At 65.8% G+C, this 16,683-nt stretch overlaps 1 protein-coding gene across 14 annotated transcripts in view; it reads left to right on the top strand.

The window, feature by feature from the left end:
• Positions 1 to 2,932: 2,932 nt before the first annotated feature.
• Positions 2,933 to 16,683, top strand: part of GPSM1 (G protein signaling modulator 1) — a 28,611-nt gene continuing 14,860 nt past the window's right edge. For 10 of the 14 annotated variants that reach the window (XM_017645990.3, XM_073221534.1, XM_073221535.1 and 7 more), the window contains exons 1-9: positions 2,933 to 3,183; positions 11,149 to 11,370; positions 12,009 to 12,144; positions 12,920 to 13,062; positions 13,574 to 13,697; positions 13,841 to 13,956; positions 14,145 to 14,300; positions 15,137 to 15,245; positions 15,835 to 15,958. In XM_017645990.3, coding sequence (XP_017501479.3) covers positions 2,948 to 3,183; positions 11,149 to 11,370; positions 12,009 to 12,144; positions 12,920 to 13,062; positions 13,574 to 13,697; positions 13,841 to 13,956; positions 14,145 to 14,300; positions 15,137 to 15,245; positions 15,835 to 15,958 — 1,366 coding nt within the window. In that variant the 5' untranslated portion in view covers positions 2,933 to 2,947. Of the gene's footprint in view, positions 3,184 to 3,941; positions 4,227 to 11,148; positions 11,371 to 12,008; positions 12,145 to 12,919; positions 13,067 to 13,573; positions 13,698 to 13,840; positions 13,957 to 14,144; positions 14,301 to 15,136; positions 15,246 to 15,834; positions 15,959 to 16,683 lie in introns of those variants that run through there. The other 4 variants (XM_073221532.1, XM_037007669.2, XM_037007668.2 and 1 more) reach the window with 4 other exon arrangements.

Raw genomic sequence — 16,683 nt, forward strand, 5'->3', positions numbered from 1 at the left:
ATGTCTGGGGGTGACTGGAGGTGTCTGAAGGCAAGAGGGGAAGGTGCTGGGACCCGGCCTCTGGGACACCTGGTGGGGTGGGGTCTTCAGGGAGTCAGGCTTCAGTGGTGGGGGGGATGAGGGAGGGGTGGTAGGAAACTGGCAGGGGTGAGTGGGTCTTGGTGGGTCCCTGGAGCCTGAACAGCCTCCCTTGCAAGTGCTGTGCCCGCCTCTCCCTCTCTTCTCTCTGTTTCTGTTCCTACCTCTGTCTGTCTCTCCCCGCCTCTCTCTCTCTGTCCCTTCCCAGCATTCACAATGTCACCATCTTCCAGGTCTGGGGGCACAGACAGATGGCACAGGGTTTCAGTCACGCAGCCCAAGGATGAGCCTGCAGGCCACCCTGGCAGGATGAGTGTGTGCCTTGCTCCACATGTGCCCTGCCACCCTCCCATGGCCTGGGGGAGATAAACTGGTGACAAAGCCTGCGGCCGCCAGAGAACATCCCAGGAATGCCCTGCAGCCAGGTGTCGCCCGGGGACGCGGGAGGTGCACAGCCCCAAATGGACCTCCAGCTATTTCCGGGGCACATGTCTGCCCTAGGGAGGCGCGCAGGCCCTGGGGGGCAGCAGAGCATTGGTTTCCTCCCTGGCACCCTGCAGCACATGCCTGTGGACTCACCTGTCCACCCTGCAGCCCTGCTCTTCGGACTTCAAGGTCCCCAAGGAGAGGGAATGGCTCTGGGTGACCATGTGGGGACCTTGGGAAAACTGTGCCCAAAACCTGTTTCTCAGGGTAACAGGACTGTCGGAAACCAGGTGAGGCAGGGTGTCCTCTTTACCTAAGCAGGTATGCTTGCACATGCCCGGGTCTCTCTCCTCACCATACACCTCCTCCCCCTCGGGTTCAGCGTCCACAGCAGAGGACTCTCGGGTCCCGGGTTGGGCTTGGCACCTCTGCCAGTGCCACCTGGCCGTGGTCCAGTCCCTGGCCCCCCGGTCCTGCCGGAGCAGCTTTGCTGGGGAAGGGCCCAGGGAGGTGGGAGGGGGAGGGAGGCAGGGCCTCTGCCGGGAGGTGCCCTGCTGGCCATTGACCCCTGACCTTGGCAGTCGCCCAGAGGACTGCAGAAGCTGCGTGTCCCACTGAAGCCTGTGTGTTGGTTCTTTGTCCCTGGGATGGCTCTGGGCAGCCCACCGCATTCCCCTGGCCTGGCCCTCATCGGAGGCCCGTGCTAGCCATGGGAGTCTCTCTAGAGCTGCAGGCCTCCTCACAAGCAGCTCAGCAGGAGCCCTGCAGCTATCCTGGCATCTCCCGCCAGGCCTGTCCAGGGGGCGAGGTTAAGTCAGGAAACCAGGGCTCAACCTCAGCTGCCCACAGCCCCTTCCAGGACCTGGGGCATCACTGCTCTGCCCTCTCCTCTGCACGACAGGAGTGGCACGCCGGTGAGGTGGATGCCAAGGAGGGCTGCCCTGCAGGCAGGTTTGTGGCAGGTGCCTGGGTGGAGGTGGCACTGCCTACTGCCGAGAGGGCACCCAGGGAATCTGGGCTTGCTGGCGCTGACCGGCTCACCAGGCGCCATGGGGCATTTCCCAGGACCAGGCCTGGCATCGGGGTCTCCACTGCCATCACGTCTCCTCGCTGCTCCCAAGCTGTGCTGCACCTGGACAGGGAACCGCTCTTCCCTCTAGTGCTCTGGGAGTGAGGCCCTCGAAGGGTGGGCAGACAGGACCTGCTTGCAGCCTCTGTGGAGCGCCGAGTGTCACCGAGGGAATTTACAAGACAGGACGTGACTAGGCGCCCAGGCCTGCGGGGAAGCGAGTTCCCCCGCCCCAGGCCGGGAGGAGCCAGAAGGGAGGGGCTGCAGGGGCGGGGGAGCAGAGGGAAGGGGGGTAGCATGGGGTCCAGCACCAGTGGGGGCAGGTGTGATGGGGCGTGACACCCAGAAGCTCACCCTCCCCCTTACCTGTCTTCCAGGAGCCCCTGCTCCCCGTGGACCAGAGGCACACCCGTTCTCACAGTTGGGTGGCCCCGTGGGCACCGCCTGGGGCCTGCCTCTGGCACATTCCACCTTCCTTCACAGGTTCTCTTGATGGGAGACAGTCAGGTCTGTACATGGAGAAGACACACCTCCACGCAGTGCAGCAGGAGGCGATCCCCCTCCAGCCAGGGCTGCCTGCAGGGGCACGAGAGGCATGGTCGCCACAGCAGGTGTTCCCTAAGCTCTTACTGGATGCCCGGCACAGTGACCACACCGCCAGACCCCACATCCTTTACAATAAATGCAGGATGGGGCTGCTGACCATATTTACAGGCAGCAGAGTTGAGGATCAAAGAGGGAAAGCATCTTGTCCCAGATCAGGTCACAGAGCGGCAGGGGCCTACACTGCAGAGCACTCCCAGCGGCGGGAAGCTCTGATATGCGGCTGAGGCTTCTGCAGAGGGGGGGACCCCGACTCCCCAGGCTCCTGGCTTCAAGGAAGAAAGAAGATGCCCTCCTGTGGCACGCGCTAGGGGGCCTCAGATCTCTCTCACTCTGCCATTTATGTCACATTACAGGAGAGGGCTTTCCCGGCACCAGGCACCAGGCCAGGGGCCCAAGGGACCCACAGGGGGCTCTCAGTGGTGGCCTCCTGGGGCTGCTGCGCTCAGGCCTGGCCTAGGCGGGGCACATGGCAGCCCCTGTCCTTACAAAGATTCCAGCTCAGGGGGCGCCCCAAGGAGGCAGGCCTGGGGCTGCGGCAAACAAGGGTGATGCCCCCACTGGCTGCATCACCCACCCCTCAGGGGCCCAGCAGCAGCCCTGGCCAAGGCCCAGCTCCTGCGGTCAACAGGGAAGGCTGCATGGGACACGCCGCCGGTCCCGCGCTCTGGGCACAGATGGTCCTCATTCCCTGCTGCCTCTTCCGTAGGAAAACAAACCAGCCAAGGGCCAACAGGCCCTGTTTTATCTTGTGTTTATTTTCGTTGGCATATGCCCTGGCCTGGAGCCAGTGTCCTGCGGGCTGCATGCTGCAAGGGGCTCGCTGCACAGGCCTCGCATTTTCCGGAGCCCAGGGCTGCTGTCCGGGGAGGGTGTGCAGTGCTCCTGAGGGAAGCAGCCCCGTTCCTACTCCCAGACTCGTCCCTGTCCCGTTTGGTCACAGCAGCTCCTCCAGGGCTTGGCATCTCCTGGCTGTACTGGAAAGGGGAGCAGGACCGAGCCAGAAGGTGAGGCCCAAATGGGCACTGAGGTCCGCGTGCGTGGCTGTGCCCAGGAGCTGGCCCTGCCGCGCACGAGCGTGCTGTTTCCTGGCCAGAGGCCACTCCGGAGCGGCGCAGTGCTCAGGGCGGGTGGGTGGGAGGCCACGTCCAGTGGGCCCCCAGGAATTCACGGAGGAGGAGATGGTGCTGGGATGCAGACTCGGGGTGGGCTCAGCCCGGCTGTCCTACCTGCTTCCCTCCATGGCCACTCGGCCCTATTTCACTGATGAGAAGACCCAGGTTGGGAGGGGACCCGAGGTTTCAGAGTGGGAAGCAGCAGGGGAGGTGGGCTGTGAGTCCACGGCGCTGGGCCAGGCCGCACAGACGGCCTGGTACATGTGATCCCCTCTCCTCCAGGCCCGAATTCATCACGTGGGGGGACAGAACAGCGTTTGTCCCCGGCTCCCGGGTCTCTAAAGTAGGCAGAAGGGCATCCTTCCAGGCCCACACCCCAGCGCCAGTTTGGAGAAGGGGGTGAAGCGTGTTGGGACTGGACAGGAGGAGAGGACAGGGGACCACCCACGGGCGGGGCGCCGAACAAAGGCAAGGAGGCAGTGGGCTGCGGAGGCCAGCTGGGCGACGGCCACCCAGGAACCTCGCAGGACCCGCCGCCCGGGAGCCAGCCCCGCCGCCAAACCAGGGCCCCGCCCCACGCGTCACCCTGGAGGCCCCGCCCCCGCCGCGCCCGGAGGCCCCGCCCCCGCCCCGTGGGCTTCCTCCCCCGGCTCCCTTCGCTCCCCTCCCCCACCGCCGCCGCGCCGTCCGCGCCCCCTCCCCGCGCGGGCGGCGGTGACATCACGGCCACGGCGGGAGGGGCGGCACCCGGCGCACATCACTTCCTCGGCGCCTCCCGCGGGCGCGTACAGACTGACGGACGGTGGGCCGCGAGCTCAGGGAGGCGTGAGTGTAGGGTGCTCGGACCGAGGCCTCCGCGACCCCCGCCCCATGGCGGGCCCGGCCCCGCCCGCCGCCGACGAGCTGCCCGGCCCGGCCCGGCGCCTCTACTCCAGGTCGGCTGGGCGATCGGGGACTGGCGATGGACACGGGAATGGGGACGGGAATGGGGACGGGTGGCGGGGCGCCGGCGGAGGCGGGGGCCCGGAACAAAGGCAGCGGCAGGCGCGTAACGTGGCGGGATGTGCCCTCCCTGGGGGCCGCTGGGGGTGAGGGCCGCGGGGCAGGGGAGCCGGAGGGGCACCAGGCGCTGGGAGAGGGATCCTGCCAGGTACGGAGGCAGGAGGGGGCTGCAGGGATGGGGGGCGCTGGGGCTTGGCGCCCCCTGGGGGTGCCAGGGAGGGGCCCTGGGGTTTCCCAGCACCCCCACCTGCGAGAGCCCAGGGACTAGTGGGTGGGTGGGCGGGATGGAAGGCTGCGATGGGCTACTGCCTGCCAGACCCCCATGCTGATGGCTGTGGGGTGGGAGACCGGAAGCTAGGCTCCTGGCACAGCAGGTGTGTGGAGGGGCTGCCAGGAGCTTCCCTTCCAAGCCTGGCACCAGCCCCACATTGCCATGCAGGGGTACTAGGGGCAGCAGGGCTGGGAGAACAGGCTGTGTCACGGGGGTAGGGGGTCTCTGCCCTGACAGGCCCACCACATGCCTGGGACCCAGCAGACCGCAGGCCCAGGTTGGGGCTACAGAGCCAGCCGGGCGGGTGTGCGCCCTGAGAGGGCATCTGCCCGCGGGCAGAGTCGTGGATGATGCCAGCAGTCCCGTCTCCGCACCTCACATGCACTGAGGGTGACAGGTGGGCCCTGCCCAGGGCTGCGTGCCTGTGTGGTGACGTGGGGCCTGATGAGAGTGCTCCACAGGGTGATGCCCTGGGCCTGGCCAGGTGGACACAGGCCCCCTGAGGGGTCTGGACTCTGCCAAGTGTGCAGGCGTCCAGGAGAGCTGGATAGTGTGCCAGCTGGGCACAGAAAACTTAGTGGTGGCAATGCCCAGAGGCGGGCCTGGCTCCCCAAAGTGGGCCTCACAGGCCCCCGACTTGGAGGGACGCCATCATCCCAGCCCCACGAGGCTCCCTACCACCGGAGAGCCTCCCCTGCTGCTGAGCCTTCTAGGGGCCTAGCCTGGCCGGAGAGGATTCTTCAGCCCCAACCAGACAGTCCATCAGCGGCAAGCTTCTGCTGGTGCCCAGGCCCCTGGCCTCCTGGCCCCCCGGCCCCTGTGCCCCATGCAGAATGAGGCCCTGGAGGCGGGGAAGGCCTTGCTGCTCCACCCACCTTGGTCTGATCTGCGCTGTTGGCGGACACACAGCCCCATTGTGTGGTCTTCACAGATGAGCCCTGAGCCCCACGCAGGGGGAGGGGCGTGCGGGTGGGTTTGCTGGCCGCTGACGCCCACCCTGAAGGACCCCGTCCATGGCACCCCATGAGAATGGAGAGCTCTGTAGGGTCGCCTTTGCCCCGTGGTTGTGTGTTCGATGGAGAGAGGGCACTTTATCCAAAAGAATTGCCGGAGTTGATCTGGCAGCCACCAGCTCTGTGTGAGTGTACATGAGCCTGTGTGTGTGTGTGTGAGTGTGCGTGAGCCTGTGTGTGTGTGTGAGTGTGCGTGAGCCTGTGTGTGCGTGTGTGTGAGTGTGCACGAGCCTCTGTGTGTGTGTGAGCGCGAGCCTGTGTGTGTGTGTGTGTGTGTGGTGTGTGTGTGTGTGGTGTGTGTGTGAGTGTGCGTGAGCCTGTGTGTGTGTGTCAGCGCGAGCCTGTGTGTGTGTGTGTGAGTGCGTGAGCCTGTGTGTGTGTGTGTGAGCGCGAGCCTGTGTGTGTGTGTGAGCGTGAGCCTGTGTGTGTGTGTGCATGAGCCTCTGTGTGTGTGTGTGTGTGTGTGTGAGCACGAGCCTGTGTGTGTGTGGTGTGTGCGTGAGTGTGCGTGAGCCTGTGTGTGTGTGTGGTGTGTGTGTGAGTGTGCATGAGCCTGTGTGGTGTGTGTGTAGGGGGCTGTGGGAACCTTCCCTGAGGAGCCCCGAGAGGCTGCTGCGAGTCGCCCTGTGCCCAGCCTGGTGTCTGCAGGAGCTGAGATCCCAGTCTAGCCCCAAGGGATCAGTCCCGCCCTGGTCAGGGCTGTGTGTGCGGGCCTTCCCTCAGGGCTCCTGCGGCAGCCTGTGCAGAGGTTGGATCTGACTGTGTGGTCATGCCAGGTTGGGCAGGGCAGCTCCTGGTCAGGGCACGCTTTGGAGGCTGGCAGGAAGGGGAGGGAGTCGGAGAGATGTGAACGGGAGCCTTGTGGACAGGTGGGGGCCACAGGGCCGAGAGGAGGACGGCCAGAGCTTCTCTGCCCTCCGGAAGCCTCTGTGTCCAGGGACACTGACCTGCAGGCGCATGGACACCCTGTGGGCAGGACCCATTTGGCTGAGTGTGCCGCGGACGGCTGTCTGTGGGCCCCTCGGTGTGTGGTGTTCCCTGGGCTGGGCTGGTCCCCTCCGCCTCGCCCCCTCCCAGTGGCTCCCTCTCCACAGCAACACTCCTGTGGGGGCTGCCGGGCAGGGTTCAGTCCTCCTCCAGCGCCGGTCTGGGCGGAGTGGCTCAGAATCCTCTCTGAGAAGGGCCTGAGCCTGGGGGTGCCCGCGAGCTCACAAAGTCCCCAGGTGGGGCTGTGGCAAGGGGCCAGGTCAGGGAGGCGGCAGGCCCGCAGTTGTGCTCGGGACCTTGCTCGGCCTCGCCTGGGTCCACTTGCCAAGAGCACAGGTTTGAGAGGGAGAGGCCATGGGCCTGGGGGGATGGGCAGGTGGCCCAACAGCCCCCCAAAATGGGGGAGCTCTCCTGCCCCGAGTGACACCTGCCCCGTCCTTTCCAGTGGAGGGATTCCCGCCCCTACCATGCTGTGCCTCAGTCCTGCACCCACCCCCTGTTGAAGGCATCCCGAGTGTGGGTGACAACCCGTGGGGGGAAAGACAGAGACTATTGCATTGAGCAAAGAATGGGGCTGGGGCACACGGCTGCTGGGAGCTAGGGTCCTGGTTTGGAGAGCAGCTTCAGGGCTCAGCACCAGAGGATGCTGTGGAGTCTGGTGGGACAGACCTGTGAGGGCTGGAACCCTGAGTGGGGCCAGCAGGGTTAGGGGGTCGAGAGCAGGGCCACGTGGTCCAGGGCCAGGTTGGGTACCAAAGCCAGGCCCGAGGGGTGTGGGCGTGTGGTGGCTGGAGCAGTAAGGCGGGCCACTGGCGAGTCGATAGCCTGTTCATTAACTGAAGCCAGCGGCCAGGCGGTGGGAGCTGGCAGACAGCATCCTATCTCCTGGCCACTGCGGTCTGGCCTCTCGGAAAGCCAGCCGTGGTCAGGCCCTTTCAAGGAGAGATGTGAGGTCAGTGAGGTCAGTCGTTGTGTTAAGAGAATGGATCGCAGGTGGGCGTGGTCCGGCTGGGGCGGCCAGGACATCAGCCAGAGGTCAGGACAGGCTAGTCCCTGAGGCAGTGGGCTAGGTGTTCCCCCTTCTTAGCCCAGGTGGCAGGTTCCAGGTGAAGGCTACCCCTTCCCGGGGTTTGGGTGGCAAGGCGGACGGGGGGCTAAGACCAGAGCCCTGGGGGCCTGACAACCTCAGCCATCCCCACCCAGAGCCCCAGGGAGCCCCAGTCTCGTGCCCTAGGGCAGATGGGCCTTGCAGAGGCCATAGGCAGCCCTGCAGGGTGGGCATGTGGGCAGTGAGGAAGGAGCGGGCAGCCCCAGTGCACGGTGACCAGTCAGATGCCCACAGGCCTGCAGAGGTGGAGTGGGGGGACAGAGGCTTCACTGAGCAAGGAAGTGACCCAGCCAGGCTAGCAGGGTCTCACAGAAGACAGCAGAAGGTGGCCTGCAGTTTATACATGGGGTGGCAGCCCGGAGGCAGGCAGGAGGTAGGAGTGGATTTGGGGGCCCGGCTTGTCGACAGGAGCTGGGGGCCTGCTCCTGCCACCCACTGGGGCAGGCGGGCCCGTGAGGAAAGGGCTGGGGCTGGCGAGGTGCCCATCTCTCATTCACAGACACTGCCCCGGCTCTTTGTGGTGCGCGGCCAGGCTCTGGCCTGGAACTGGCCCCAGGGTCAGAGGGCAGTAGAAGTTTGCTGAGGAATCGGGATGAGGGAGAAGGGGGCTGTGCCCCTGCACCCCAGCTGTGTGCCAGTCCTCAAGGGAGCTTGTGGACTAGGATTGCGTCTGGCCCCCCGCCCGCCGCCGCCCTGGCCCTGCCCCCTGCTGACTGTGCTGATTCCGGCTCTGAGCAGCCCTGATCCCTTGATCCTCCTCAGGCCCTGGGAGGCCCTGGACCCCCTTCCTGAGGGAGCCAAGGCCGCCATAGCCTTCAGCCCCTCTGGGTGGGGGAGGCAGGGGAACTCCCAGGCTGGTGTACCCCCAGACCAACAGCCAAGGCGGGGCAAGGGCTGGCCAGCTGGGAGAGGGGCCAGGAGCCCCGCCATGCTGGCTGCCGCCGCGGAGGGCCAGCCAGTGGCCCTGAGCATGGCACAGAAGGCCGTGTGCAAAGTGGTGTATGGCGCCCCCTGCCCCCACCCACTGCTGTTGCCCGTGGGCCTGGAGCTGTGGCTGTACGTGCAGAGGATGCGCCACCTGCAGGGGAAGAGGTGTGCTGGGCTCCTGGTTGGGGGGGCACCTGGGCAGAGGACCAGACACCAGGCCCCAGGGGTGAGTGCTGGGGGTCAAGATGCATTTGGTGGTTCTCGGGGTAAGAGAAGTGGGTAGGAGCGTCTAGTTCTGGACACCCTGCTTGGTGGCCTCTCCGGGCTTCCCCGCTCTGCTGGGCCTGTGTTAGAACCTCCACAGTCCGGGATGACTGCGTCGGGTACCCCGTCAGTGTCCCCCTGGCCCTTCCCAAGTCTGCCCTGCCCTCCTTTGCTCTTTGCCTGTGATGCCACATTTCCCGGGGGGCAGACCCACTAGCAGGGTGTGGCTCCAAAGCACCCATTTCTCAGACTACGAGCCCCTTTCCTCCACAGTCACCTGGGAGGAGAACCGGCCTGGTGAGCAGCCAGGTGGGGGAGAGCAGGCCTTGGTTGAGGAGTCCTGTGCATGGCATTGGAGTGGGCATGGGCTGCCCCGGCTCCTGTGCACAGTGTCTGGGTGGCCCTCCCCAGAGCGCTGGAGTATGTTGAGGTGGGAGGCCCAGGGTGTGGGGGCAGCAGGGAGGCCCACGGGTCTGGTGTCCCTGGCTCCTGGCTCTCTGAGAGGCCACAGGCTCTGCTTGAATCTGGGGGGGACAGGGAGGTGTTGGGGGCCTGGAGGCCGGGCCCTGCTTCCTCCATGGAGGGGAGGAGCCCACTTTCCCCCCAGTGTTGGGAAGTCGTAGGTGGGTCGGGCGCCGCGGAGGTGGGGCTTCCCCAGCAGAAGGCTCTGAGCCCAAGGGCTGCCGCGGGGGGCTCAGCTGCTCCCTGGTCCACCGGCCCTGGCCTGACCTGTTGGCCCACATGCTGTCATGGTCGCTGGGAGCGTTTAAAGTGCCCGTTTCTCACTGACCCGGCACCGTGCCTGGGCCTCGTGGTCTGTATGGGAATGACGCGTAATAGCATGTATCACGTGTGGTGAAACGGTAGACGCTGCCCCGCAGATGGCCTCCTTTCCTTGGGTCTCCCCCACTGACTCCCAATCATGGCACGAGTCTAACGGCAGAGAGCGGGTCAGGGCATTGGGTGCAATGGGGGGTTCTGGGTGGATGTTTCCAATTACTCTGGGCTTTCCACGAACTGATCATATCAAAACCATGGAAATGGGGCTGGACGGCTGGACTGGCGTGTGACCCCACAGAGCAGGTCTTGCTTGTCCCAGTCACTGCGAGGTCACCGAGCTGGGGCTCCCCACCCCTGTGGGAGGGGCCTCTCCCTGGACTCCCGTCGCCTCCTGGGCACCGCCTCCCCAGCTCCCGCTTTGGGCCCTGGTCTCCATGTCCATCACCCGTTTGCGGTGTCCCTCTGCTCTCTGCTCCCCCACCCCAGACAGGGCGATGGGCGGAGCCCGGGCCTGGTTTCCACCTGAGCAGCCAGAGCAGCAGAGGAGGAGGCTGAGACAGCACAGGGGGCTGGAGCGCGAGGCCCCAGTGGGTGGCCCCGAGCACACGGCTTCCTGACAGAGGCCCGGGGCTGTAGGGGCCCTCCGTGGGCACCAGGGACCCCGCCTCAGAGGGCTCTGCAGGGCCTGAGGGTGAGGGGCTGATGCGGCCCCCAGCAAGGGCAGGAGCTTGGGTTTTGCAGGGGTTGGGTTCATCCGGGGACACTGCTGTCGGCTTCCTGCGGCAGTGCCCTGTGGGGTGGCGTGGTAAGAGCGGCTGGTCCTCAGGCCAGTCCTGGCTGGCATCTGGCAGAATGCTTCTCAGCGCCTGGGGGTGGGTGGCCCAGCAAGGAGGGGCCAGGGGCTGCCATGTCCCCAAGAGGATTGAAGGGAGGACAGATAATGGCTGAGCCCCCAGCCCTCACCAAGAGCTTGGAAGGTGGGCATCCTACTCCCGGTACAGGATGAGAAGCTGGGGTCAGATCCAGCCTATGTGACCCTGAGCAGCTTGCCGGCCCTCTCTGAGCCTTGGTCAGCCTTGGGATGGATCAGAGCCTGCCCTTGGCTGCCGTGACCGCTCTGAAGGATGCCATGTGGTGCCTAGCCCTGAGGTGGCCCCTCGCCCCAGCAGGTGGGACTTGGGGGGAGGCAGCATTTAGAGCTCAGCTGCCATGGGCTGAGGGTCTTGTTGTAGACTAATTAGTCTACAGACTAATGCCTTCATCAGGGGCTCTTGAGTTCTGGGTGGAGACGAAGGGTGTGCAGTGAGGTCTGGGTGGAGGTGAGCCACACGGGTGTGCCATCCTAGGGGTGGGCGCACCGTCAGGCCCTGCTCTGGGCATTTAGCCAAAGAGAGGTTTACATCTGCGAGTACCTACATGGCACTCCCCACAGACATCCGAGGGGCCCGTGGTCCCCCAGGTGTGGCTGTGTGAGAGGTGGGCTGTGACTCTCCCCCTCTGTCCAGGATGGAGGCCTCGTGCCTGGAGCTGGCCCTGGAGGGCGAGCGTCTCTGCAAGGCGGGGGACTTCAAGGCGGGCGTGGCGTTCTTTGAGGCTGCGGTGCAGGTGGGCACCGAGGACCTGAAGACACTGAGTGCCATCTACAGCCAGCTGGGCAACGCCTACTTCTACCTGAAGGAGTTTGTGCGGGCGCTGGAGTACCACAGGCATGACCTGCTGCTGGCCCGGTGAGCAGGGGTGTGGGGGACCATCTGCACCCCCACTGCTTGGCCCGCACGGGCAGTGTCTGGGCATCCTGCCCTCAGGGAGTGGCAGTCACATTTCGAGCCGGGTGGCAGGACTCTTGGGGCCCAGGGGAGTCCAGAGAGAACACCCCAACCTGGGAGGGGGTGGGGGATCCGGGAAGTGCCCCAGGGGTCTGTTTAAGCTGAGAAACGTGTGAACGTGTCTGTGTGTCTCTGTGTGAGTGTGGGTGTGGCTGAGCGTTCCGTGTGCATCTCTCCTGTGCATGTGCTTGTCTGGGCTGTGTCTGGGGGTGACCGCCTGTCCCTCCCCTGTGCCCAGGTGTCCGTCCCTGACCCCAGGGCTTTGCCTGTGCCGCTCCCTGTGCCACTCCCCTTGCAGAGTGCCCTTCACTTGTGCCCTGCCTCCCTCCTGCTGTCCCTCTCGGCTGTGGTCACTGCCCGTCAGCAGCCTGGACCTCCCAGGTGGAGCAGAGCTCCAGGCTTCCACCGGCCCTGCCTGCGGGCCCTTCCCTGCAGCCTCTGGGCTCTGCTCACATCCTCAGCAGCCAGCCAGGCCCCCTGCTGCGCTCAGGGTCCCAGCCAGTCCTCAGCCTGGCCCCTCTCTCCTTCCTGCCCTATAGGACCATTGGAGACCGCATGGGGGAGGCCAAAGCCAGCGGGAACCTGGGCAACACACTCAAAGTCCTAGGACGCTTCGATGAGGCCACCGTCTGCTGCCAGCGGCACCTGGACATCGCCAGAGAGCAGGGGGACAAGGTGGGTCATCAGCCCCAGACCACCTGCCCTCCCACCTCTGACGTGTAGCCCCTGTCCAGGCCTAGGGTTGGGGCTGGCAGGCAGCACACTGCTCGCAGCCCCATGCACCCCTATGGGACGGGGCGGGAGAGCAGCCTCCCTCAGAAGTGAGGGCCCTTCCAGCTCCCACTGACACGTGGGAGACACCCGGATCCTGGAGCTGGGGCCCCCCACCCCCGTCTTCCATGTTAGCACTCTGCTCACTGACCTCGCCTGAGTCCTTCAGTACCCCCCGCCGCTCTTGGGGCCCAGAGGCAGACAGGGCTGTGTGGCTGGGGAGGGCGCCTCGCCACAGAGGCAGACGTGAGGAAGTAGCAGATGGAGTGGCTGGGGACCTGACAGTCCTGCCTTGTGACTGGGAGGCCAGTATCCCTGCTCCCCTGTACAGACAAGGAAACTGAGGCTAGGAAAGTGGCATAATTCCCTGTGCTGCAGCTGGAGATGGCCAAGCCTGGCCTTGAGCTGGAGCCCCTATCCCCAGTGTCAGGGCAGGGCCTGGCCACCCCAAAGAGTGGTGGAGAGAAGGATGGCCTGGGAGGGGCAGAGCCAGGCTGCGCCCCCCGCCCTTACGCCGCACCACCACCTTAGCATCTGGACTTGGTGATGGCAGCCCCAGGTCACTGGGGACACGGCCAGGCGGTGGGCGCCAGCTCTGTGTGCACGCCTTGGCACGGTGGGCCAGTGGCCGGGGCCATGTCTTTGGAGGTGCCCCCTGCATCCTGGGTGCTTCCTGCAGGTCGGGGAGGCAAGAGCGCTCTACAACATTGGCAACGTGTACCATGCCAAGGGCAAGCAGCTGTCCTGGAACAGCGCTCAGGACCCTGGGCACCTGCCACCTGATGTCCGTGAGACGCTCCGCAGGGCCTCCGAGTTCTACGAGTGAGTGGGGCAGTGGGCTTGGCCGAGCATTTCCACATCATGCCCTGATCCTGAGCCACGGCCCCAAGCACAGGGTGCCCACGCCCGTTCCCACCCCTCCTGCTGCCCCCCAGGCGGAGACAGCCAGGCTGGCCCTCCCCTGCCCCTCCCCTGCCCCTTGCTCAGGGTCTGGTGGGGCTCCATGTCCCGGTGCTTCCAGAGCAATGGGGAGAAGCAGGGAAACTGCGACCCTGAGCCATGTGGCATTCAGGAAACACAACTGGAGAAAGGGGGTGCTGCTGGGCCCGGCCCCTGGCTGTGAGATACCTTCCCTGGGAGAACAGAGGCAGCACCCGGAAACAGGAATCGGGGGTGCGGGGAGCTCTGCCCTGAGCCTCGGGCTCAGACAGCATCCTGGGAGGGGCTGAGGGAAGCCACCAACGCAGCGTCTTCTGGCCCCGGCCGGTGGGTCACTGGGGCCCTGCTTCCCGCTCTCTGGGAGGGACATGGCTCAGAGGGACTTGGCCTGCAGGAGGAATCTGGCCCTGGTGAAGGAGCTGGGCGACCGGGCGGCTCAGGGCAGGGCCTATGGCAACCTGGGCAACACGCACTACCTGCTTGGGAGCTTCGTGGAGGCCACGACCTTCCACAAGGAGGTGAGTACGGCGGGCGGAGCTCAGTGCAGTCGCTCCTGTGCCGCTCCCCCGGACACAGACGTTGGGCCAGAGGCAGCACTGCCACCTGCATCTGGTCCTGGGGCTGCTCTGTGACCACCCGGGCCTCGGGTGTGCATCCTCAGCGCCTGGCCATCGCTAAGGAATTTGGAGACAAGGCGGCAGAGAGGAGAGCCTACAGCAACTTGGGGAATGCCCACATCTTCCTGGGGCGCTTTGACGTGGCTGCCGAGTACTACAAGTAGGCCCCTGCCCCGCCCTGCCCCTCCAGGGACCTCTGGACACCAGGCCCTAGGGAGGGTCCTCTGGCAGCCTCCCCAGGAGCCAGGTGGGGTGTCTGGGCCACCCGGACACTGACAGGACTCACGTCCCACGGCTGGGCGGGGGTGGGTACTGCTCCTACCCGGACCGACCTTCCCACTCCTGCAGGAAGACGCTGCAGCTGTCTCGGCAGCTCAAGGACCAGGCGGGGGAGGCGCAGGCCTGCTACAGCCTGGGCAACACGTACACGCTGCTGCAGGACTACGAGCGGGCAGCCGAGTACCACCTGCGGCACCTGCTCATTGCCCAGGAGCTGGCCGACAGGTGAGTGGCATCCACGCCGGGTGGGCAGAGCTGGCCCAGGGCTCCCGCAGTCCCCCTGCATGCTGAACCACAAGCTTATTATTGCATGGCCTTGGTGCCAGCCTCTGTCACGGGCCCTGCCCTGCCACCAGCTGCCAAGTGACCTCAGCCTTCCTCCACAGTGGCCACACCACCCACTGAGCAGGACTAGGTGAGACCAGGTGGGCACCGGGTGGCTGCTCACAGCGCCCCTCGGCACCAGCTGGCCGGGCCAAGCCCCGCTGAGCCCCTCCCTGCGCCGCATCTACATGACTGTCAGTCTCTGGAGAGAGGCAGGCAGACCGGGACTCATGCGCACGCAGTGCACGCACAGGATGGGTGGGCAGTGGCCGGAGCCAGGGGCTCAGAACCCAGGCCTCTGGCAGGTGGTGGGGAAGAGGGGTCTAAAAGGCTGCCCCACCTGGAGGCTTCCATGCCCAGGCTGTGTGGGCGGCCACGCTGTGGAACCAGGCAGTGGTGGTCATGGGCCGTGACTGTGCAGTGCCGCTGAACTGGTGATCAGGTGGTCGCCTTTACTATAGGATTTTCACCTCAATTAAAAAATGGCCCAAGGGCCTGGGGTCGCTGCCCAAGGTGGAGGAAGCCACAGGGCGAGAGGCTTGCCGACCACCAGGGGGAGAGCAGAGCCGCGCCTGGAACACCCCGGCCCGAGCACCCACCCCGCCTCCTCTGTCCTTTCCCCCACTGTCACGAGGGGCCTGGCCTCCTGCAGGCTGGTGGCCTCAGGAGGGCTGGGCTAGAGGCAGGCTGGCAGTCCTGGGGGCTGCAGGTGTGGACTCAGTTTCCCGTCCCTGCAGAGTGGGTGAGGGCCGGGCGTGCTGGAGTCTGGGGAATGCCTACGTGTCCATGGGCAGCCCGGCACAGGCCCTGACCTTCGCCAGGAAGCACCTGGAGATCTCCCAGGAGGTGAGCCGGGCCTGCCCTCCCCTCAGCACCCGCCCGCTGCCCTAGCCCGTGGGGAGGCCCCAGGCGCTGCCCGGCCCACGCTGGGCCATGTCCTTTGCTCTGGGCTCCTCCCTGGGCTGCTCCTCCACCCTTCCCAGCCACCCTTCAAGGGCCCGGTGGCTGCTTGTAGCCGGGAGTGGGGACAGTGGGAACAGGGGCCCTGCTTTCCGTCCCTGGAGTGTCCTTCTGTCTCCCACGGAGCTGGGCCAGCTGGGGCCACGGGAAGCCTCTGCAGCTCGGATACTGCTCCCGCGGAGCCTGTGAGCACCTGAGCGTGGACACGAAGCTCCAGAGGCCTAACAGGCCGGCTGCTCCTGTGAGGGTGCCCAGGAAGGAGGCCCCAAGTGGCATGGGGCCAGGCTGCCCAAGGCCCGGGCATTCCTGAGGTGCGAGGGGGCATCTGGGGCGTGTGAGGCCATCTGTCCCCACCCAGGGACAGATCCCCAGACTCTGCCTCTGGAAGCCCGAGGGGTCAGTGACTGTCCTGAGGGAGCCTGGAGCAGGGCCTCCCAACCCACCTGCCCACTGACCCAGCCTTGCTTGGCTGCAGATCGGGGACCGAAACGGGGAGCTCACCGCCCGCATGAACGTAGCGCAGCTGCAGCTGGCACTGGGCCGGCTGACCAGCCCGGCAGCCGCAGAGAAGCCAGACCTGGCCGGCTATGAGGCCCAAGGTGAGTTCCCAGGCTGGGATGGGCAGCCCTGTCCCCCAGACTGCATTTCTAGCACAACTGCCTGGTCAGGGAAGGGGGCCCTCAGGAGGTGTGAACCTGTCTCTAGGGTGTCAGCATCGCAGCTCTGGGCGCTGCTCTGGAGCTCACATTGAGGGTGGGGGGGACTGCCAGTGTGTCCAGGGTGCTGGGGACACAGACGGAACCCCCTGTTTCTTAGGACAAATCAGGGAGCGGGGAGACTGGAAGGGGTGGGATGGAAATGAGGTTTCAGGGGATGGGGGTGGCATGGGCAGAGGTAGCCTGAGTCCTGGGCATTTGGGCCAGGTCTTCATGGTCTCTGGGGGTGGCAAGGGCTGTGGTCACCCCAAGTCCCCCAGGTTTATCACCCGGTCATGGGCAGGAAGAGGAGGAGAGGGCTGCTCACTGCCCCCACCAACTGCTCACCCCCTTGGCCGAGGACCCCACTCCAGGCTGGGCGCTGGGCAGAGGACCAGAGTGGGAGGCCCTGGGGAGGAGGCTGGGGGGAAGGGGCCTGAGTCGGCCAGAGGGGCAGGAGCCATGCCCCGGGCACTGACCAGGGGAGGCCCTCGGATCAGCTGAGGCTGCCACAGTGACCTCATTCACGGGCAGCTGGTCCCCCGTACAGGTCAGCAGTGCTGCACACGGGGACAGAATGTTCCCTGTGAGACAATGGATTTATAAACGGGTGGCGAGGCCACCCTGAG

This window comes from Manis javanica, chromosome 2, assembly GCF_040802235.1.
Source record: "Manis javanica isolate MJ-LG chromosome 2, MJ_LKY, whole genome shotgun sequence".
In the NCBI taxonomy this organism is placed as follows: Eukaryota; Metazoa; Chordata; class Mammalia; order Pholidota; family Manidae; genus Manis; species Manis javanica.